This window comes from Vanellus vanellus (assembly GCF_965231255.1).
Source record: "Vanellus vanellus genome assembly, chromosome: 11".
In the NCBI taxonomy this organism is placed as follows: Eukaryota; Metazoa; Chordata; class Aves; order Charadriiformes; family Charadriidae; genus Vanellus; species Vanellus vanellus.
In genome coordinates, this window is record NC_138916.1 from 5,431,524 (window position 1) to 5,456,335 (window position 24,812).

A 24,812-nucleotide genomic window follows, 5' to 3' on the forward strand; every position below is an offset into this window, starting at 1 on the left:
GGAGAGAGACAAGGGGAGAGAAGGGCAATAACTCATTGGCAGAAGCTCTCTATGTGTGCATTCTGTTATTTGCCACATATCTACAAGGGAGTTTCTTCAGAGTGCAGAGAAACCTGTGAACTGTTGGAATATTATAACTCTTTCCTTGAGATGTCAGTCAAGAGCTTCAGCACAGTCGCAGTCACTACTGTGCTTATTTTCTTCCTAAAGATACGACTCTCAGTGCAAGCGCCGTTGAATGGTAAAGTCTTTCAGTTTTCTATTTTATTGTCACTTGTAACTTATGGCAGCTAATGTATGCAGAAAACTGTCATCTTTTAATTATTACTATTTCAATAGCATGCTCAAAACTGTATGTTGCTGCAATCTACAGTTGTTTGGAGTTAGTATCCTTATTTCCATTTCTCAGAATAAGTATTCTGATATACACAGGAAAAAGAAAATTGTCCTCTGATTTATTTTGCATTACATACTTCTTGCATGCTCAGTATGCCTTGCTTTGTGATCTTTTTGTTTCATATAGAATGAAGCAGAGACTGGCCCTTCTCAGAGTTAGTGGAAGCATCACACCTTTGCCTCTGCCCTGTTTATTTTTAAACCAGAGAAAAAGAATGCAATCCCTATGAAGTGCCCCATATACGAGACCTCATTCTCTTAACATTTAAACAGGACCAGTTTCAGGAGGTCAGCGCTCCTCACTCTCTTTTTAGGAGTTAATGTTCATCTGTTCAAGTTGATTATAATAAATTTCCATCCATTCAAGCCAATTATAATCCCCTAGTGTGATTATTATCAGGGAGAATCATTGTAAAGGGTTGTCCGAGAGGACTTACTCAACAGGTATATTCATGGGACAAAAATCCTGAAGGCTGAAGCATAATCCAGAGCAGTCAGCTTCATACAGAGCTCTGCCAAGACAAGCATTTGACTTTTTTTTTTTCACTTGAGCTACCTACAGGGTGGAATTCACATTTTTAAGGTCACCTTCTTATTTTGGGCATATATCCTCTGAAAAAATGGCTATATTATCTGGCAGAATGTCTCATCTGAAGAGCAGAGGCTCCTAGAGCTTGGTGCTTTCCAAGTGCTTTCTCTGACAACACAGAAGGTTTGTAAGTGAAAGGATGTGTCGAAAAGATATGTCTTACGATATGTCCTGAAGGGAATGCTGGAGAATTCCTATCTTAGAATTAGACAACCAGTACCAAGAAATGGAAAGAGCTACAGCATCTGCCTGTCTCTGACATCTTCCCAAGTCAGAGACACAACGAATGTAGATTATCACAACTAAAATCATTCCCACTTCCCCAGCTCCTAAGTGACATTGGAAACGTATTTGTTCCCTGGATATTGATCAGTGAAACACAGATACACTGGCTCTAGGAACCCACTCTGCATGGGCATGCAACTCATCAGCACTCACCCCAGCATCAACAGAGAGGCAGGAGATTGCTCACAATATGGAGCTGTTGATAGTTCCCTTCTAAATGAGAATCAGATACTGTATTGAATCTCCTCCTATTTCAGGAGACTGTCACAGTCTGCCTCATCGTCATTTCATTATCAAGCAGAATAAGGGTAATAGCAATCTTGCTCACAGTCTGAGGGATGGCAGCAAATCACTTTTGCAGCTCTATGTGCTCATTCAGACAAAATCAAGAAGATTCTGCTGTCTGGTCATCTACTTATCTCCTGTTCTAAGTTAGATGAAATAAGCACTAAATGTGTGTCAGCCCTACCTACACTGGTTGCTCATCAGTAAAATTGTAATGGTAGTGAATTGCAGATCTTCAAAATGCTCACAGGCTAAGGAAAAATTCACTTGGCAAAAGACTTTAAGCTTTCCTTTATTTTTGTTTTAATTGGCATAAACACCCAAAATACTGGAAATCTTTACTGTTTTAAGATTGTTCTAGATTATAAAAATCCTAGTTTTGACACTTTGTACAAATTTTAATAGGCAGTAAGAGCATGAGCAGAGATTAGCTATTGTAGTTACACCAGTATTTCTTCAAACCCCGCTCGGATGAGAATGTGGTGATTTCTAAAACCTGTTGACAGTCAGTTACTATCTTCATGCAAGTTTTACCTACAGAACATGCTGACCAGAGGACAAAAGCACCCCTAAAAAACTCAGTAAGAGATAACTCCCTGAAGAGAGAAGGGGAGAGGAGAATGAGGTTTCTCATCTTGAAATCTAAGACAGTGCATTAATTCTCCTATGTGAGGAACCTGGGGACTTAACCCAGGATGATTACACAGACCTCATTTTGGAAATTCCAGTATAAAAGAACAAGGCACACTGGTCCCCACAAACTGGAAGCAGAGAGCTTAGTGTTCCCTGCACATATTAATACAAAAGGGATAAGTGCAGCTGTTTTGCATATCCCTACAAATTAATCCCAAACAGTTCATATGACATTCTTTGGAGAAGAGCTGTAACTGTGACCACGCTTCAGAGTAGAAGAAATGCAGCCAAGAATCATGTACTGAGCAGACATGTGCATGTAAGGATAAATATTTGCCTGCATGCATGCAGGCATACACAGGCACACTGAGTGTTTGCAAGACTTGTAATTCAGGATTGTTTTCTAAGCAGAAATAAAATTAAATTTGTGGAGAATAAAGATCTGCATTAGCCTGATAATCAAAACTGTTCAGGTCTGTCAGGACAAGCACCTGTAATTACACAGCAAGCTGAATGACTTCAAGTAAGTTTCAGGACCAAGAAAAAAAAAAATATTAACATAAGCATGTAATAAGTCAAGACATTTCCAAAGACAGGCAGAGACACTGTGCCAAGTTCAGTTCCTTAAGCAATGGATGAATATTGATCATTTTTACACTCACTCAACCCCCCAGGATTCTCTGAGCTATATGGGTTTGTGTATCATACTCCCTTTTTTCAAAGTCCATCTATTCTATCTGTTTCAGTTGGTAAAACCCAGAGCCACTGTACAGAAATGACTGTCCATTGTTTCTCAGCGTAGCAACTGGCAATCCACTGATGTTTTGCAAACGCCTCAACTAGGCGTGAGGGGGTTCATTATAGCTACACCCCATTTATATTCTTTAGTTTCCTAACCAGAAAGAAGTCAGGGATGTATCTATAAACAGAGTCTGTGGCTATTCCATTTAAAAAAAAAAAAAAAAAATCCAACCACCTGACAGAAGTTTTGCTCTAGGCTTTAAGTCACCACAAGAAAGTCAAGCCCTATGGCCAGGATCACAGGCATAATTATAGTTACAATTTGGGTGAGAAGGCTTCATAATCTTTGAAAGTATCTATGTTTTGTTCAACACCTGGGGCTAGAAAGACAGATAAAAGTATTGCAAAATTCAGTACGTGTTTTTAAGCAGCAATTTGTTTCTTTACAGAGTAAGATCATTTTCAAATATTCACAGTCATATTTCCTCTGTCTTTACACAGGGTCAAAATGGTCGTATATTGGTAAGTACTAATTAATTTGTACATACTAAGTTGTGGCTTTGTTCTGTATTTTAAGGACAACTTGCCATATGTATCCTGGTGAGAACATACTGGGTTCACTATCTTTACCCAGGTTTGGATCTGGCCCATTGTCTTGAAATCTGTTATTCAGAGAGTCAGAGTTCATCAAGTCACCTGTATCACATTACTGGAGTCTCAGCTACCTGAAAATCCCAGCACCAACAAGGCAGAATAAATTATACTCCAGAAAGCAGTATTATTTTGTACACTAGCCCTTTAAGTTAGCTACTAACCCAGAAGGATCTGATGGCTGCTCAGGAAGAATTATCTAGATATTTTCTTTTAATTGATCAAATCCTCTGGCTAGTTTTTTCCTCATTCAGAGTAGTGTTTTATATGCCACATGCCAACAGAGAGGAAGGCAGTACGGAGAATCTCAGCAACAAGTGCTTGTTCTTAAGCCTTTGGTGCTGCTCCAAGACAGCACAAAGAACCTCTGAGATTGAACTTGCTGCGAATAACTACTCCCTTTGGCTGTGCTCCAGTTTACCTGACTCACTTCACATAAGCAAAAGGAAAACTGTTAACTGTCTATAGGTATTGATCTAACTGCCAGTAAGCATACATATACTTCACATTCTCATTAGCAAAAAAAAAGCTTGACACAGTTTGAATAACAAAAGCCTGGGTTTTCCACCTTGACAGCAGCCATCAGATGAACCTAACTACCTGCTGGGTAGTAAGGAAAGTAAGACTTCTACCATTGAAGCAGAAATTTTGCCCTCCTTCCCAGGGTAATCCTTATTTAAATTAGTTACTTCTCCCTTTCTGGGAATTCAGGTACCAGTGTTTATTTCACAGCATGTTATTCTCAGTGCCCAACTTCACCAATTCCTGTTAAGCACTTCCATATTGCAGTCTGATTCTACCGTGTACTGGAGGATAGAGGGATGGTTCACAAAGCAGATTCTTATTTTTTTTCCATCAACTACTGATTTTCAAATATATCTAGAAAAACATATTAAAGCAACTTAAAAAAATTAAAGTGGCAACTGAACTTGTACAGAATAGTTCGTTTCATATACCTGGAAAAAAGCAGAGGTAGAACATTCATCTGCACAGAGAAAAACGGTGATTAGAAAGACTGAAGTCAGAAAAGAGCCTCTCCTACTGATCCTGGTTCCTTATGGCAGCCTACATCTTCCACCATTTACCTTTACCCCTGCAACACTTCGCAATGCCTCCCACTAAAATTAAGTCGAAAGGAAGGGAAAGAAAATCAAGCCATTATAATCACTGTGCAGATTGATGCCAAGAGGAGGGTCAAGGCACAAGATTAAGGGTGGAAGAGAAATATGGGTGCTGACTGTCAATAAGACTTCTATTTGTTCAGTCCGATAATATGTAAAACAATGTTGATATAGCATTAGTAGCTCAGGGCATGGTGGCAAAGCAAGATGTCACTTCATGTCATCAGGCCTTATCTTTTCAGTGCAAGCTTTCCAAAGAAATGAGCATTTGGCTTGGTTATAATGAAAACTACTGCATTAGATACAATAAATATGAAGGCTAAACCTCTCCTCTATTTGCCTCTTCCTTAGCCAAACTGCAGTGATGCTTTTTGTTCTTCCTGATTTCACTACTGTTGTATATAGGCCATGAAAAAGTGCCTGGAAGAAACAGCACAGGCCAGTGAGCTAGGGCATGAGCCCTCAGCCCCCTCTGACACACTTTGTCTCCTCTGATGGGCTGCTTCACCTTCAGTAAAATGGATAAAGTAGATGAAGTGTATAATGAGAAAAGTGTTTTCAGTTGAAGAACTAAAAGAATTGTTCTGATGCCTCATAGCTCAGGACAGCACATGCATGCAGCTTTTGGCAATGTTGCTGTGTGGCTGGAAGGTGCAGGCCAGAAGTCCTCTGCCCCAGAAAAGAATTGGAGAGCTGGACTTCAATTCTTTGGATTCTAGCTTTCTGCTTCTGTAATGTAAGAGGGCTGGAATGAAATCAAAGAACAAGGATCACTCCTTGAGAGTGGAGAAGCATCTACAATGGAGAAAACTAGCTTTACAGCCAAGTTTAAAGTAATAGTGCCAACAGAATTATTAACATGCTTTAGCATGTGAGGAGACTTCACGCTACAATGTAGACACAAGAGCTGTTGTTAACAGACATCAGGCTAATTGAACTTGCAAACTCTTTAGTTTTACCGTTGCCCAATACTCTACTTCAATTCACTGAGGTGCTGAAAACCTGTGCTGAGACCCCTCCACTTCCCCTTAGGAAATGCCAGCTGTAGTGAACAACTAGAATATGCTCAAAATTTCTCATACAGCACTTGAATGGGGTAGCAGAGACAGTTACAGCCCTTGGCAATTCCTCTATCTCACAAGCTTCCCCCTGGACACGTATGTGGAAGATATACACATATTGGATATGTGTACACAGAACGGTATGACTAAGCTCTGCCTGTGCTCTGAGTGAAATGGAAACCACGCGGTCATGTTACTGCGGCAGGGAGCCTGGACTCTCAGCCTTCACTACTCACTCGGCCCTGGACTAACGGCAGCTATACAGCTTCCAGCTGGCTCAAAACAGGGCAGAGTGCTCTGCCTGGCTGCAAAAATACCACAGGCATTCCCTGTGTAACTGACCCAATGCATTTTACTGCATTCATTTACTTCAGATCAAGAGAACTTGGATACCCCATGAGAAGCGCAAGCAACATGAATATTAGTTGGTCATCAGAGCAAAAGTCTGTTGGTAACACTGGTGTTTCAGAGGCCTGTTTTCTTCTTTTTTTAAGTCAGCCAATGTACACATCCTAGGAGCAGACATCATTGTTATTCCTAAAGGAAGATCCGTCCTGCATTATCCAGCAGCACTGGGGCTGCAGGGCTGGCTGAAGGCTTAGGCATAGAAAGAAAAAAGCTGTCAAAGGAGATGATACAATGGATGCATGCAGCCATGGTGCTGAGGGTATTTTGTGAAGCTCTCTGTGCAGCTGGGCAGCAAGACTATCCAAAGAATTATTACTACTTTATTTAAAGACATCTTTTATAAAACTGCCATGAGGGCACAGCCCGGTAGAGGGACATGGTCCTGGAAACTCATGTAAAAGAAGACAGCCCACAAGTTGGATTTCTGCAACCCAAGTTTGCGCTCAGCAGGGAGTGTTCATGGCTGCATTGGGAGCAGTGGTAGCAGGAGGGGTCCTACTTCCACCCATACTACCAGCTCCATACTTTAATTTACTCACTCCAACAGCTGAACAGTAATGTTGGGTGGGTAGGAAAGGGCTATGGCACAATCATTGCTCTGCTGGCACAGTCCTGAGAGGACCCTCATAGCAGCAAACATCATGTGAGATGCCTGGTTCTTTCCCTTTGTCACACATGTTGTCACAAAAGAAGGAAATTAACAACTAAGATGTTTTTGCAATACTTCTTATGTTATTACCTTTTGGGACTTGTAGTACAGACCAATCTTAATACATTCACATGCTAGTCTTTATTCAGTAGTGATCAGACAGAGCCTTTGTAAACACAATGTGATCTCCATCGAATTTATCTGAATGTGCTGGCGCAGAAAAAGGAAAATCTGGTTCACAATCAATCATTCCTTTTCAACAAAGCTAGCTGAGAAATGCCTTCCAGCTGTGTGGTTTATCTACCATGGAAATCTCAATTTCACATATGCACACCCAAGCTGCAGTGAGCTCAGCTCTTTGAGACACGAGTTTCGAGGCACTGAAATTAGGAATACTACGTGGCAGAATTTCTAGAAAAACTGGGTTTGTACCAAAATAGGGTTTTTGTTTGTTTTGGTTGTGTTTTTTTAATTGAGCAGGAGTAAGAAACAAGCAAAAATTGCTGTAGCTTAGAGGCCTATGAGTGGAGTTGCAGATTTATGCCAAGGAAAGGACAACCGCTACTAAAGATCAAGGTACATAAAGACTGAAATAATTACAGCATTTTATAGAAAAGACAAAAGTTTCCCTTCTGAACTGCTGATGTTGGAGTGGAACTTTGCATACTCTGTTGCCGACTCTTAAAGGTGTTCAATTCATCCAAACATAGAACTGAAAAAGTGAGTGGTACTTCATGACACGGTTTCCACTGGCTGGCACTAGACTTCTATTTTATACATGAATTAAAAATTACCTATTTAATTATCAAGTTTCCAAACCTATTATATGTAATATATTAAGGTCTTCTTGCAAATTCACTATCTTACCAGTGCACAGAAACCCCAAGCCTTTTAAAATTACTGAAGTCTTTTTACAATAAAGGCTTCTCACCAATTTTTCCTGACACTGCTGTAGTCTTAGCTCCCTGGAAAGCGTTACATTTCAGTGTTGTTGTCTTGCACATCAAGTTTCAACCTCAAGAAACTATCATTTCCTGGTATATTCTAATACATATTTTCCTGGGAAATATTCTTGAGTAAGTATATCCCAGAGTACGGAATTTACACTCTTCTGGATGGATCTGTTATTTGCCAAAAAATATGTAGAGGATAGTATACAGTCTTCTATAATTTCAGCATTAGCTTTTAAAAAGAATTTCAACAACTTTAAGATAGTACCATGAAGATTTAAGAGGAGAAAAATTAATATGATTGGCAGCAAACTGGAGTCAAAGATATGTTACAGCAACATCAAGGCCTATTTATACTGAAAAGCATTGATTGAGTCTGAGTATCCACACTGAAAACAATGTGATGTGCTAACCTATGTCTTGAATGATCCTCAAGAGCTTTAACAATGAAGTAGGTCTGTCTTTGAGCACCAGAACTGAACTTGCCAATTCTATCACATGCACTATGTTTAAGTCATATTCACCTCCACTACCTATATCCTTGGAAACTGTCTTTCACATTAAAAAGTGAACCTCTAATAATATTCTCCTGACTGTTAATTTTCCTTCAGAAAAGATCTGAACTTGCTTTGTCCCTGATGACCTGATCTAACATTAGATTCTGGCATTCACAATTCATGGAAGATGTAAACATACTGGAGAGACTTCAAAGAAGCCACAAGGAATATTATAGGTTTGGAAAACAAGCTGCCTAATTAAAGGCTCAAGGAATTCAATCTATTTAGTTTAAGAGAAGTGAGAAATTACATCCTTTATGTTATAAGTACTTCATTGAGGAACAAAAGGAGGAGCTAACAGGAGGCTCTTCAATTTCTAAGCAAAGGATTAAAAGCAATCACTATCTAAACAAACTCACAGTGTTTGATAATTACTTGGCAAGCTGCCAAGGACAGTAGTTATCCATTGGGCACTAGTGAAGTATCTTTTACCTGCAATGCTTTAAGGAAGAGTAGACGTTTTTTCCCTTCTGAAAGATATGGCTTCCTTGAAGTAGAAATTAACTCAGGGAGGTCCAATGGCCTGTGCTATACAGATCAGGCTGGGTGATCCCAAAAGACCTTCCTGCCTTAGAAAGAGTCATGACAAATCTTCAGAATTGTGGAGAAACACAAGTTGCAAGTACCTCTCCTGGTATTTAAATCCAAATGGTCTCAGCTTACAGCTTGTGAACAGCTGTTAGCTATTAATGTGTAATTAAATCAAAGGCACAATTAAAAATCTCTTGATATTATCTGTTCTTTGTAGATCCTACCTAAGGCAAAAGACTGCGGTGAAGAAAAGTTTCACCAGAGCTTGAGCAAGTTATTGCAGGTCAAATTATCATAACACCTTCCATTTTAGCAAATTAGCTTTTCACTGTGGGTTATGCAATATTGCTAGATAGAGCCAGACAGTTTGTATGATAAGGAAAAGTTTATAAGGGTTTGGCTTTCTGTGTACTGAAAAGTATGGAAACTTTCCTCTGCCAACATGAAGTCACTTCTTTCAGCAATTCTCTTCACAAGGCTGGAATAGCTGCATTACTGTGCACACGCCTGTTACTTCTATAGGGAAAAGTAATTTGTGCCAGTAAAAATCTGAATACTGTCACAGATCCAAACTCCACTTGTCACGCTTGTGGGGTCCGAAAAGAGACAATACCATCACGAGAGGGTCAGAGGCACTGTGGCTGGCTGTGGTGCTGCTGCCTGTAGGCCTCACCTGGTGAGCTACCAGGCCTGCAGTAACGTCAATAGCAGTTGAGATTGTCAAAAAATCGAGGGGCAGTACAGTGTCTCAATGTCACATTTTTGTTGGCATTTGGCCCTTTTCTATCTAATGGCACACTGGAAAGACAACATTAAGTTTAAAAAAAAAAAGTCTTACAAATTCAGAAAAGGCTCCTTTTCCAAATTTTGGGTGAAGGCTGAAACAGGGGAGGTTTTATATCAATTGCATAGTTAAGGCTTGAAAAATGTGTCTCTGTTAATTTTTACAGGTCCTGATGGAGAGAAGGCCTGGCCAAAGAAATACCCATTTTGCGGAGGAGTATTCCAATCACCAATAGATTTCCACAAAGATATTCTTCAGTATGATTCTAATCTTTTGCCTTTAGAATTCATAGGCTATAACGTGCCCTCCACTGACCAGTTTACTTTGATCAATAATGGTCATTCAGGTAAGGGAGCTCAATGACAGCAAATGATTGTGATGGAAAGAGTTGCCGCAGCTCATAATTTTTTATTTCATGGGTGAACTACTTTGATTATCAGATGAAATTAAGCTGTGATGATGAAGCTTTCACATCAGCATACCCACATCTAGAGAACAGGCTAGGGAAACTTGGGAATGTACTAAGTACAAATGGATTCACAGTAAGCCAAATTGACCGTGGTTTTTAAATATACTCTAGGCATGTCAGAATTCATTCCTGAGCTTTTCTTATTACTTTGGTTGGAGTGCTTTGAAACAGAGACTTTGTGATTCTGTTAAAAAGAAATAAACTGATAAAATATGGGTGCAAAGGGACTCTGACATTTCAGTCTAATCAAAGCAGCTCAGCTGAATCACATGAGAGAGGGGGCAAAGAAAAAACAAATACTAGAAGCACCATTCTGTTCTTTTGACTTGAGAGAGAAACCTCATTAGTGCAAGATAAGACAGGTAGATAAAAAGACAGAAAAATAATTAGAAATAGCATAGAAATGTGCTCTCCACTGTAGTACTAAATCAAAGTGTCAGTACAGTAGGTAAAAGCAGAGAAGCTGCAGTCTCATTAAGGTCTACTACATTGACGCAATATACAATACCAGTAAGCCAGTCCCACCATTTTTGGTTCCTTCCTGAAACATTTGAAGACATAAAAATAAGAACAGTTATAAGGCCATCCTTCTTTGTATCCTCCTCTATTGCATAAGCATCAAAAGAACCTGTGTTATGAAATGGCCTCTGCTCTTCTCTGGCATGCTTGGTTAAAAGATGCCCAACGTGCAAACATCTCATTTTTCTCACTCTTTCAGTGGGGTAAACCTGCTCTGTAGAACATTATAAGCCCATTCTTTAGTAAGGGCCAACCTCTTAGGGCATGGTTCCTGGTTTTCCTCTTGACCAATTCCATCAAAACCAGGTTGCTTTAGACTAGAAATCGCTGGAACAACCTTTCCTTGTGAACTTTCTTTTCCTAAGGCCTTTATTGGTCCTGAGTGAAAGATTGTACTGTCACAGTTGAAAGTGTTAGGCTTATGTAAGTGACAGGCAACACACAGAGAAGGAAACATTGTCGTTGTGGACTTTAACAGTGCCAGAGAGCAGGTGGAGACAAAAGAACACCACTGAGAGCCTGTCCCTCACATAATAATCAGGTAAAAGCAAATTCTTCGTAAAGCCTACGTGACTAACATTGTTAGATCTCGCCCCTGAAACAAGAAGTTCAACCCCTTCATAATGAAAGCCAAGACAAAATATATTCTCCCTCAAGTAAAAATGGGAATTCACTTCTAAGGTCAGAGCCCTCCTAGAAAGCAGGGGACATGCGACCCACTCTAGAAACCTCACTCAGATACAAACCTTAATTGCTCTGAGGAATGAAAAATTACCCTCTGTTAGAGTGATCATTACACTATCTGCTGCTAGCTTCTCTTATGGCTAGAGAGGAAATCAGTAGGATGTTTAGTATTGTGGTATAAGTCATTCCTACATATAACTAATGTGCTTCACCAGCCAGCAAATCCAGATGCCATTACCTACTTCAGCTAGACTGAAAACAGTAGAGCTCAAAAAAAGCTTTTTTTAGCACTAGCCTAAAAATACATAGGTTTGCAGCTGTTTCTTCATTAAGGTTTTGAGCCTTGTTTCCCCTGCAAAACCTGTCTGGGACACTCCAGAAAAAACTTGTATTCACACTGGAAGATAATAAAGATAAATTTCAAAGAAATTGATCGGTTCTTTACATAACCCATTGTTTTATGAAGTACAAACTTCTCAAGTGAACAACTCAGATTCTGCTGAGTTGAGAATTACTACTGTAATTTCTACGCGGGAAAAAAAAAAACAACAAACCAGCCTGTCTTCCACACTGGAGAGCATTAGTGAGAAGAAGGGAGGGCAATGCATACAAAGGTCTCCCTCCAGCATGCCAAGAGAGGAAATGCTAGTTCTTAAGGCCTGTGATTATCTAGCTACTTGGGATCAATGCTCTGGGTTTGGGAGGGAGAGGGTAGAGAGGGAAGTTTATTTGGTTTTGCCATATGCTCCTAAAACAAGATTAAGGGGCAGAGGAGTTTAATATAACAAAAGTTTAAAAGTACCATGAGAAATATTAATTTGTTAAGCCATTTTCAACCATTATAAGGGGATTCAAAGAAGGCACTTGAAGCTAAATTTTGCTTTGACATGTCAGTAACTCTCTTTGATAAGACTGAGATAATTTTGCATTCTTCAGGGAGAAAAAAGATTTCCATTAGCAACAATTCTCACATTCAATTCCTTTAGTTTAAGAAAACAGAAAAAGGGTACATTGTAAACTCTCCTGAATTGCCTAGAAAGCGTTAAAGACAACTAAAGTGTTTATCTCCTACCACAGACTGAGATGGATTTAAGTTAAGAATCTGCTTTGTTCATGCTCCATACGTAATATACTTAGACACAGGTTTTTTATTTGCCCTGTGCTTGAAGTGTGTGGTATTATTTGCTCCTATCTGGTTTTGGTCTGCCTACAGTGAAAATGTATCTGTCGCCTACTATGTACATCAGAAACCTCCCGTTTGAATACACGGCATCTCAACTTCACCTACACTGGGGAAACAGAAACAAGTCAGAAGGCTCAGAGCACACAGTCAGTGGGAAGCATTTTGCAGCAGAGGTAAGACAAGCTCAGATCAGGGAAAGAAAACAGAGGAGGTTGGGCAGGTCCCATTATTTCAAAGTAGGATCTTTATTTTGGGTATATGACTGTAAAAGGCTGCAAGGTTCTGATCCAAGTATTTATGATCTGTGTATATACTAAAAAAATGTATTGTGCACTGCAAAAAAGATGGACTCTGATGTACTGTTGTGAATATGCCACAAGTCAGGGAGTTAGAATTTAGGTTCTAAACTCAGGGCTGGCACTGGGTCACTTTAGTAACTTCTAGCAAATTGCTAGCTATTTGACACCTCGGCTCTTCTCTGTAAACCTGGTATATCTTTTAGCTGCCTGACATTGCTTTTCAGTCTACCTTTACTCACCTCCTTCTATCCAGTGAAGAACTACTTGTTATCTTTTCTAATCCTAAATTATGGATTTGTCAATAGATTTTGAAAAGCTAATCAGATATTTACCCCAAAATGATTAAACAATAAATCAGTCAGAATAATTTGCTTGCATAACAGCACTTTAGGAATCCGTTTCTTCTCTAGTTACATTTAACACCAGTTTTGCATTCTAAACATCAGAGATCCCCAAGAGTGCTAAGGCGTTACTTTTTCATAAAAATGTACTAGTACTACAGTCAAGAAGCCTTGAAGCTGAAGTGATCGATCCTCTTTCCCTTCCTATTATACAGAGGGAGGTGTAACTCAGCTACAGTGCAGCTGGAAATGGGACTTCCAGGACCTTTTGCTTTTTTCTTAAAAGATCTTACCACTATACCCAGAAATCACTGAAGGATCCCATTGTATTGTCTTAGTCCGGGGTGGTTGCACCAGTCCTTTTTAGCTGTGAAACAGAAGTGTGAGCATGCCCCAGTTTTTACCATAACATAGTATCTCCTTCTTTGTAGCTGCATATTGTACATTATAACTCTGAGAAATATCCAGATATAACAGCAGCAATGGACAAAGCAGATGGACTGGCAGTTTTGGCTATTCTTCTTGAGGTAGGATGCAGGATCTTTTTTTTTTGTTTAGAAAATGCTTTCAATCATTAAGTTATCAGACCTTTAACATGCAAAATTACCCAGATTATTTGACGATGGTGTGGTTGAATAAAGTTTCTTCTGTTTCGCTTTCACAAAAAAGGGCTAGATTCCAGCAGCACATACATAAACAGGAACAATTTTAAGAAAAGGAGTTCTGAATATTTCTTCATATTTTTCAGTAAATTAACTTCAGCTATGTTAAACCCATTTTTACATTCATTTACAAAATAAGTATTAGTAGAGTTATCTAACAACAGAAAACAGTGAATTTCAAGCTCACTTACTCAAAACTGCCTGTTGTAGCATGAAGCAGTTTTAATATAGCAGAGAGGCATAGGCAGACACAACCCTGGCTTTGGCCACTATATGTAATTAGGATTTGACCACAGTCTTCAGGTCGCAAACTTCCCAGATTCTTTGAATTACCGATTACAGTAAACAAGTAAATTCAGTGCCTTTTTAAGATGACAGAAGGACAGCTTTTCAATTTTCTCCTCTAAAGCCCCACATACAAGCAATTGAAGATAATAATAATGATCTGAAAGAAAAATTTGTAGAAGTTTGCACATATATAATTCTTCTTTTTCTTAAGGATTAAAACTCCTCAATAAGATAACTGCAAAGATGATTTTTAAATGTGAGGATTTTCTGCAGCATAAAAAAAAACTGAAAACACATGGGTTTTCACATTTCCATCAAAATATTAAAAATGTTCTAGTTAGCAGACAAAGCTCTAATTCTCATTAATATTATCCAAGCTCACTTCCTAGCAGCTCTAAGACTTTGAAAATAATTTTGTGATAAATTTCAGTTCATTTGGAGGTTGCAGCTGTGAAGAGTATTGTATATTATGCTAGAGAGTAATACTGGGATTCTGGTTATTTCTAAGCAATGGTGTTTAAAAATCAAATGAACAATGGATATTAGGCCTTTGAAAAACTTTCAGACAGCTGGTGGCTATTACAGTGGATCTAAGGACACCAGTTTACAATGTCTGGTTGTCAGAGGAGTTGCTGAGCACCAACTCTAAAGAATTCATTAAAAAGGCATTGATTATTAGAATGAAAAGCTGCTGGTAGCAGTTGAAAACCATGGTCTTGTTTGATAATTGAGTTATAGCCCTTGCCAGATAGTTGAGTCACAGCCCTTGCCAGCAGCCCTGCAGTACCCAATAGTGTCATTCTTTATCTTCCTGGACCACGAGGAGCAGCAAACTAAAAAATATTTGTGGGTGGAAAAATGTGGCTTTGAGTAGAAACCAGCAGATGATCTGAGAAGCCTGTCAGTTGAGAACTTGGGCCTGCAATGTTCTCAGCAGAAACGGTTTCTCTTCATTTGCACAGCATGCTGAATGGACAAGGGGTATAGGGTCTTTCAAGCACACACAAGAGGTCTACAGGTCTACACTGCAGTTGTTAAGACAGCATTATGACAAAGCAGCTGTAATAGCTCTGGAGCAAGTAAGAGCATTATTGAGGTTCTGAGGGTAGTGTTAACGTTTTGAGTAAAAAGAGTACTTATGCCATTCTAGTATATGAATATCCGGACAGTGGAGACACTTATAACAGAGGCCATCAAATACTGCTCTCTGCTGTGTGCAGACTCATATTCAGACTGCGGTGATTTGCACAGCTGTTAATAGTCTGCTTGTTACAGATTGGACCCTTCAACCCATCCTATGAAAAGATCTTCAGGCACTTCCGGAACGTGAAATACAAGGGTGAGTGGCTATAAGCCTGCACTGGATTAAGAATGGCTAAGAGTACCAGATGTTGCCCCAAGAGGGATTGAACCATCTCAAGAAACAGTCCAGAAAACCCAGGCAAACCTGTCATAAACTGTGAAAGGCTTACAAATGCAGTGTCCTTCTGTAAAGAGTGTATGGCTAGCATGCCTCAAATGTTTCTGACTGGGCCTTATTTCTTGCACATGATGTTTTTTGGTTAATATGGCCACAGTTTATCTTACAGAACTCTGATTTAGTATCTAAAACAAGATTTGTACATCAGAAACATAAAAAGCTGTATTCCTTATTAAACTGAGATCATCTCTGTTAAAATGTATTTTTCTTTTCCTAGTGATATGACTAAATGCATCCTACTTAATGAAAAGCAAATTCTCTTCACTGGTACACTACCTGTGTAGTAATGACGCGGCATTTAACATGAATCCCCTGTTTTAGATCAGATGGTCCAAGTCCCTGGTTTCAATATTCAAGAACTGCTTCCTGACAGACTGGATGAGTATTATCGCTATGAAGGATCCCTGACAACTCCTCCTTGCTACCCTAGCGTTCTCTGGACAGTTTTCCGACACCCCGTTAAAATTTCACAAGAGCAGGCAAGTTTAAATACAGCATGTGTTTTCCTGATTGGTGTCTGCTAAACACAGTAAACAGTAAAAACATTCTCATTTTCTGGATCTCGCTTACATTCCTGTACAACTGAAAAATGACCATTGCTAAAATCTTTTAAGTGGGAAGAACAAGAAAGAACTGTCATATACCAGTATCCTATTCTGTTTGGGGTTAGCATGTTTTCAGTTGACCAGAATAAATAAAGGACAGATAACGGCACAGCAATTGGTATAGTATCAACTTGAAAAATCACAGCCAAGTGAGATTATTTTCTGTTTTCAGTATGTACTCAGTCCCTGCTTTGAGTCTTTCAAGATCAAAGTCATTTCAAGATCATTTTTGTTCAGGCTTCATGTCTGAACTCTATTCACTAAGTATTTTAGTGCTACTTTTAGCCTATGATAGGTTGGGTTTCCAAAAAGTATGTGATGTGCTATTTGTCAATCTTGAATCCCCTGGCTTTTCTCCAACTTACTTTTTTTGTGCTCACCTAATTAACTTTTTTGTTCTTAGGTGGCCACTTATATAGACTATAAACTCCCAGTCACTATCTTCCGATTCACCTAATTACAAACACAGGAGAAAAAAGTTATTATCAAAATCTCTGATCAAATTACTGCATGCTCCTTGTTATGAAAGTCCATTCTTAACTTTGTCCACTCTGCCAGATCGTGTCTTTACCAAAGTAGAAAGTTCTTTCATAAAGTAGCTTTTAGTACTGCTTAGGAGTTAGCCTGTGCTAGGGAGAACATGCTGCAAAGGGCCACCATCTTTCCTCCCGTCCAGTTTTCCTGGCAGATAATTACTAAGCAGGATTAATTTTATCAGGATGTAAACAAAATACAGGTATGGGTTTGGAGATGTCACACTGTTTACACATTATTCTGCATATGGGCTCAAAGCCATGCGAGACTTAGGTGTTACAAAATTACTTAGCTCTTCCCTTTGACTATCCCTTTGATTTCAAACACACACTCTCAGTGATCATACACTGGCATTGCTTTTTCTGTATTCTGGGAGCTGAACAGGGTGCTTCCCTTTATAGTTGCTGGCACTGGAAACAGCGATGTACTGCACAGAAAGTGATGACCCAGAACCCCTAGAAATGGTTGATAACTTCCGAAACGTTCAGGAATTTCACGAAAGACTGGTTTTTATCTCCTTCCGTGAAGGTAAGTTGTATGACTGCTTCTATGCAAAGAAACAGTGCACAGTGATTTGTGTAAACTTGAAAGTCCTGTTGCCCTGTACCACTACAAAAACATAGAAATCTCATTTTCCCACAGTCCACTTTGTTCCCTTTTATTTTCTCACTGCATTGTTGCCCAGACAACCGTACAAGAATAAGGTATTCAAAGAGTATATAAGTTTTTTTTCCACAATGGGTACCGGGCAAACCTTGCAACCCTCCTGATCAAAGACAAGGAGATGAAAGAAGGAAGACATGTTTGGCCTTGTCATGTGTAGCAGAAATGCTTGCTGTCACTCCAAACACTAAACAGTTCACTACAGCTGAACTCTTTCAGTCAGCGTAAGTGCTTGAGCTGGCCTTGTCTCACCAGTGACATTTGCTGGTTCTCAACAATATCAGAATCACACATTTAAAAGGAATCATTAACTTTCAGGGAGAGTATTTTGAAGAAATCACATAGAATCAGAACAGGTCCTTGAGGAATTCAAACCTGACAAATAAAAATAATTCATAACACTGGATTGTATGATCCAGGGTTACAAATTTAAAAAATTGCCACCTTATGAGGAAGAACTGATTTGAAAGCTTAACTATGCAGTGTTACACAATGACAATGCATAGGTTTGGGGGGAAGGTTGCACAAAAACCTGCATTTGTGGTGAGCAGCTTAGCTGTGCCCTACAGTAAGGCGTTCGAGTATAATGTTTGTGAAAAATGTATTATTCCAATTTCTGTGTTTTCTTGCAAAAAAATAATCTTAAACAGTTGTGAACCTGGCACATACGCTGAAGGCAGATGAATCTAGACAAGCCACTATACTATTTGAAATTGAGTGTAGAATAATTTTGAAAGAAAAAGCAGACTTCACAAAAAAGATTGGCCAAGCAGTAAACTTTTAAATTAACAAAACATGTTAGCACATCATTTCAACTTTGCCTGCTAGTTTCTTTACTGTGTAGATGAAAGAAACGAAAACACAGGGATTGTCTATATTGGGAAATTTCACACAGTACCCACTGCAGGGGACAGTTGTCCCTGCAGGCATACTGCGGTAGCTGTTGCTGCCATTCCCCTCTGCAGACAGCCCCTTTCATAGTATCTCTTTTCTAATATAAAGCTATAAAGGAGAAAAGTGAAAATTAGAGATTAGCCAAAACAAATCCCAGACAAAACACTTCTCTGAAATCAGAGATGATTTAGATTAGTCATCAAAAGTTTGCTGGTCTCTTTGTCGGATTAGCTGCATCAAAACTCCCAAACAGAGCAGCAGGGAGCATCAGCAGCATTTGGCCCTTATTTGAAGCAAACCTCCATCTTAGAGATAAAACCCAGAGACAATTTCAGAAGTCGTTCTGTGGCTGGGGACCATTTCAGTTCTCATGGAAACATTTTAAAATCTTTCTAAAGCTTCCCATAGGAGGAACATAATTCTACCATGAAGTTTCTTTTGAGTGCTTTCTCTGGAATTATTGCACATAACTTAGTAATTATTTAAATAAGTATGTTGATGCTACTGTCCTTGCTACTTAAGCACATTTCTCTCATTGTGTTCTAATGATTTAGATCTTCATTTCTCTTTATTTTTACTGAAGTAAAAAGTTTTTAACAGTTCTCAGCTGAATGACTATTATTGCTTGAACTATAAGCCATGGCTTCCTATTCTCCAGCTCTGCATTAAATCTCCACATTTCATAATCTCCAGAGCTCCAGTGACAAAGGCTACACCTCTCCCAGTTTCGAGGTGTAGCGAAACAGCATAACATATCCTTTTATTTAACGTATGATTAAGGAGATGAAGATGTCACACCCAACGAGTAAAGTCATAGCTGTATGACTTTGTAATTTTTACTGAGCATCTTTAAAAGTGCTCAGGTTCTCAAAAGGACCCTCCTGTCTGTACACAGCTTCCAGTCTGTAAATAAAGGCCTAGGAGAGTGACTTGTCCCAAAAATAGCTGAGTAGCTTTCATCTCCAGTCCTCATTCTGGAAGCTTGGAATGCAGTAATTCCAGATACCTCAAAAGAAGGTTCCCAAAAATTCACACTAGTTCTTTCCAGTCAAGCAGCTGAAGCATTTGTCTGCTTTCATTGTCATTTCTCCATTTGCCTCCTTACTTATTTGCTACCAAAAGTATCTTACCGTCTTTCCCATTACTAGCAGCAGATAGCTAAATATTTAAGTATAAACAAAATACTGAGTACCATTGGCTACCAAAATTTTGCATCAGTCTGCATCAGCTCGTGTTAACAAAAAATAAGATTTTTCTCTTCCTGAAAGATCATTAATATCTTTCCGTTATGCCTGATGAAGAGTCTCTGCAGTCTCTGATCATGTGTAGTTGTCTGCAGTAAGCAACAACCTTAATCTTACTGCTTCAGAGTCCAGAATAAGCAACAGAACAATCTCCCTACCAATTTATCAGCTAAGAAAACTGATTTGTTTGTATTGCGTTGGTAACAAGTGGAAACCTTTTTTCTTGACTCTGCATTAGACAAAAGTTATTTCTATGACTATATACAACTCACAGGGCATACACAAGTCACGCTTGGGATTTTGCTGGTTCTGTTCCTTGCTTTCTTATTGTGTACTATATAAAGCCATAGTCATAATATCCTATTCTATCTTCATGCCTCTGATCAAGTCCTGATGCCACCACTTGCAGAGTATAATGGTTATAGAACAACACCTCAATTTAATCTCATTTTAAAATGAGAATTACACTAGTAGTTCTCTTGTTGCTAGGTTCTAACCAAAATATATAAGAAAATTACAAGTATACTAAATCATCAACAATCCTTAATGGCCTCACGATTAAGATGCAAACTGGTATTACATGCACAAAAATATTTTGAGTAAACTAAAAGATGGCTAAATAGTGAAAAAAGGAAAGAACTAGAGTATGTCAGTCTTTTTTCTGCTTTTGTGGACCAGCCAACTAGAAATATCTCTGTGCTCCATGGTATTCTTATATGACCAGAAAGAGGGTTAAAACTTTCTTTCCGAACCTCCACTCTCAAACACTGGCTACCAACTAGAGAACTAGTCGGGTCCAGAATGGCTATTTTAGTAATCCCCTTCAAACACCTGCTCAAGTCAGATTACATACAATGATTTTAAACTGCAGAATCAGGATTTGCAATATGGCTGCCAAGTTTGAGACTGTAATGCTTCCTCTTCAGGGTCTTTCTTAAATTCGTGCACAAACTATCTACTATAGCAATTCCACTGCAGAAACACTTAATGAAATAACAGAAGTTCTGGAGTGAGCAGCTACCTTATGTTTAAGACCAGTTCACCATGGAAACCTAGAGATCCATCTCTTACTTTTTCCACCCTCTCAATTCATCAAGATTCAATACCTGGTAGACTTGGCAAGGGTAGGTTGCTGATCGCTAACCGCATCTATGATTTTCTGAGTAAGACTGGTCAGTCAAAAATGAGAAATGCAGTTTTCCATCTGTTTCTTAAGCTGACCTTTCAGCACCTGACTACCTTCTCTCTGTAAATCACACTCAATACTTAAAAGTGAAACATAGGGAGTTACAATCCATGATCCCAGTAACTGAAAAATCAGATACGATGTTTTTCACCCAGGAATCTCTAAACACTTCACAGAACTAGTGTAAGCATTATTATTTCCATCTACGGGGAAAAATTTGACCCAGATGTGACTTTCTCAAAATTGTTGCTGTGAACCAGTGCCAAACCCAAGAATAACATTTGGCTCTCCTTCTGCTAAGCCATGTTATTTGGCTCCCATGCAGAGCTGACACCAGCTACAAAAGCATTTTCAACGTATCTTTAAAGTTGGCATGACTTACCAGAGTAGAATTGTATGGTTTATTGCCCATCCTGCTGTTCTCACCCAAGAAATGGTCTCTATGGTTACAAAAGGCATTGCTCAGTGCTACTTTAACAGAAACCCCATTCAGTCTAAGTACATTTAATTACAAAAGCTCATTGACTCTATTAGTGAACCGTAGAAAAATGTTCTATCCATTTCAGAAAAGGTATTCATCAATCACCCCTGTAATCTCACATTCCACCTACTATGGTCACAAAGGCTCCCTCACAGGTGCAGCCCCTCACCTCAAGGAAAAAAAAAAAAAAAAAAAAAAAAAGATTCCTGTCAAAGCACAATTAAAGTGCACCTGATTACTGGCTGCAAGTGCCCAGCCTGATGCAGCCAACTGGTAGGAACAGAGCACGCTTATTGAGAAGGGAAGGAGGAGGGATTATACAAAGAATCATAGCTTGGGCCAGGCAACCACAGAAATTTGTGAAAGAAATCCTGTTGTGCCCACCCTAGGCCCCTACTAAAGCAGGTTTTCAGGGTAACTATTCTGCCTTTTCAGCGATAAGACTGAGGGCTGCCACCTTCACCCGAGAACAGACGCCATAAGATGGGGCCATTGAGCTGCGTATGGTATCAAAAATGCAAACTGTTCGGTCATCCACATTTTGATGCCAGTAATTCAAATGTAAATTCATGCTCACTATTAACAAGTACTACATTTCAAAACGTCTCTAATCTTAAAGGCTTATTCAGCAAAACTCAAACATGTTTATAATGTATTTTGCCTGTCAGCGATTTATTCCAGTAAAATCAGTTTCACATACATGCAGGTGAAATTTATTAGTGTGTTCAAACCTTCCACTGCCCACAAGTTAAATGGGAACCTGTGTCCAGTTTTGATTATAGCACCTTGCTGAAATACTATTTCATTAAATTTTGCAAGAAGGTCTCTTCATCAAACAAGAAATGCACCCTACCCTTCCTCTTCAAACTACAAGCTCTTTTTCTACAATGATCTATTTGGTGTTATATTTTGTTATCCATTTGACATACCTTTAGTATAACAAAACTCCCCTCTTCTAAAATACAGGTTTTTTTCAACTCCCTGGATAGCAAGTTACTTCTATTCAGTTGGACTTATTAATAAAATTAATAATGCATCTAATGGGTTAAATGGGACAAGGTTAAACTCCACCTTTTACATCTCTGTTTTCTCAACAGCTGGTTTAATAAGAGAAAATATTTAGATGGAATACATGAAACCTGTCAGCTACACTCTGAAAGGGTTCTGATGTTGCTTAGAGAGAAACAGTCATTTGATGAAATATGAAAAACAATGTGTAAATGAATTATGAAAATGCAGCTAAGAAAAGAGTGCTTACCTTCAGGATCTTTGGGAAAGCCAAATTAAGAAAAATACCTTAATTGCCAAAAATATATATGAATGTCATTATCAAAGATGGTATTATAATGATAATGCTTAACATCTCAATGCAAACATGAGATCACTCAGCTCTTCATACTAATATCCCAAATTCATTCTTACCTTCTTAGATGCCTTTAAGCAATGTTCTCAACAACAAAGCACATCACTCTTCAGCTGTCCATATTCAACAATGTTCTCCCTTGAAAAAACAAAAGGCAGCAAATTTTACCACCCTTCGTTGCCTGGGTTTAGTTCTTCAGTCTTGCTTATGCTCTCTTATACATTATAGCACTGAAATCCAAAGAGTTTCTGATCTGCAATGCCTGCACCTGCACGTTGGCTTTGTGGCTTCAGCAGGTGTCTAAATTCACACCATGGTGACCTGTGGATCCAGTTGTGGGATTAGGACCTTCCAGTATACATCTATGCAAAGTTATCCATTCCACAATTGCAAAGTGGTATGAGCAGGCTGTAGGAATGTTAGATGCAGAATGCAAATGCTATGACAGATTAGAGACTAACCTTCTCCTCTCAAGTAAAAGAAATTCACTGTTTTGTATGCTTTCTCTCTTTTCCTAGGTTTTGTTGTTTCTGTAGTGATAGCCTGCATTCTGGGAGTTCTCATCATTCTTGCAGTAGCCGTCTGGCTACTGAAGAGGAAAAGGTAAGATGTCCGGCTGTCACACCACAGAAAAAGTCAAACCAAATTTTAATTCTGACACAAAGAAGAGCTTGTATGTCTAAAACCATGTACATGTTTTATAGTGGTAATGTTTGATCTTTTATAAGATACTATCTCTTCCTACAAGCTTTGATTTGTTTTTATGACTGTAGATGTTATTTCTCCTGTATCATACACTCCAAAGTAATTCGATTTTATTGCCAGCAAAATATGTCTATATGGCTAAAAGGTCTTGACTTGCTGTGACCTTTGTGCCATGGTGGCCACCATTCTGCCATTGTAGGAATGGCTGGTTTTTGTGAAAAGCAACCATATAAGGTTTTTTTCCCTCAAAATAATAATTACTGGAACAGCGGTCATGTAAACTCTTAAAAGATACGAGGACAGGAAATAGGTAATTGTATGTGAGTACCAGGGAGAACACAAAACCACTTTCCACTCTAGGTACTGACTGCTCCCACAAGCAGTTAGGAAGTGAGACTCCCTTTCCAGAGTGAGCAGGACAAGCAGGCTGGGTCAATAACAGACTTACCCAGTTTTCTGTTTCTCTGTTGCCGTTTGTTCATTTTCTTGTTCTTTTTTGCTAGCATTGCTGCTCCCAATTGCTTTTTGAATCCTTTCATTTTTTCCTAGAGTAGTAAGTAAAACAAGAAGGGAATGGAGTTTTAGAAAAAACCTCTCCCAAAGGTCACATCATTTACAGGGAAGAAATCTGTACTGGCAAGAGATCATTTAGTCAGACTGTTTGCCATCAAAGCCAAATTCTGGAAAAAAACACCAAGATTACAAACTTTCCTAAAGCCTGATGCCTTTGCAATCAGCATTGACTCTGCCACATAGACTGCGTTTTCCTGAAATATTTGTAACAATAAGCTACTGTGACATTTGCACTGGTACAGAGAAAAATAATCTCATGCATGCATAATGGACTATTTTAAGTAACTGATGGTGCTTTTCCTTCATTAGAATTACAATTATTTAATACATTTGATTTATTTTAGCTGCAAAAAGGGAGGTGAAGACAACAGAGGAGTCATCTACAAGCCAGGCATGCACAAGGAGGAAGAAGACATCTCCAAACTTTGATGTCCTGCTCTGTCACAAAAGCCCCTTTTCATTCATTGCACTGATTTATTTGGCATTGGTGGAACACATCTCTTGTTCTTGGCTAACAATAAGCCTCAAGAGTGTTCTAAAAACATACCAGCCCAAAGTTTTCTGTAGTCCTTGTTCTCTTGTTTTCCAGGGAGAATTGATCAGTGAATTCTCCTGAGCTAAGTTCCTCACCACATTCTTGTCATGTTTGCTGCTTACTGAGTCTGGGTCTTTTAATTGATTTTACAGTTAATCCTAAACTCCAATTTTATGGTTTGTTTAGCACAGATTTTCCCACAGGTATTCAAATCTGAGGACACTCAAGCTACAAACACTCTTCCCTGCTAAATCAAGGTATTAGTTTTAGCACCATGAATATAAACAAGGTAAAGGGCAATGTGTATTTGAGATCAGAATTTGAAGTAGGCTGTTCAGTGGATAGTTTTTAAAATCACAGCAAACAATGCTAGTACATTCACCAGTGGCTTTGTAACAGAAATATTAGAGGAAAAGACAAGTATAAACGCAATGAGAGCCACACAGATTGTTAATAGGGTTCA

General features: G+C 38.9%; 2 protein-coding genes across 2 annotated transcripts in view; one reads left to right on the top strand and one right to left on the bottom strand.

The window, feature by feature from the left end:
• The window catches only part of USP3 (ubiquitin specific peptidase 3), a 90,411-nt gene extending 67,797 nt beyond the window's left edge, over positions 1 to 22,614 (bottom strand). Inside the window, exon 1 of the mRNA XM_082488716.1 lies at positions 22,596 to 22,614. The gene's annotated coding sequence lies outside the window, so the exon portion shown is untranslated. The remainder of the gene's footprint in view (positions 1 to 22,595) is intronic.
• Positions 151 to 24,243, top strand: CA12 (carbonic anhydrase 12; the record flags this gene model as incomplete). The annotated part of the gene is made up of 10 exons (XM_082488944.1): positions 151 to 241; positions 3,431 to 3,451; positions 9,808 to 9,987; positions 12,527 to 12,669; positions 13,568 to 13,663; positions 15,362 to 15,425; positions 15,888 to 16,045; positions 17,107 to 17,233; positions 23,055 to 23,139; positions 24,159 to 24,243. 10 exons carry the CDS (start codon positions 151 to 153, stop codon positions 24,241 to 24,243), a joined length of 1,050 nt encoding a protein of 349 aa, XP_082345070.1.
• Positions 24,244 to 24,812: the final 569 nt, after the last annotated feature.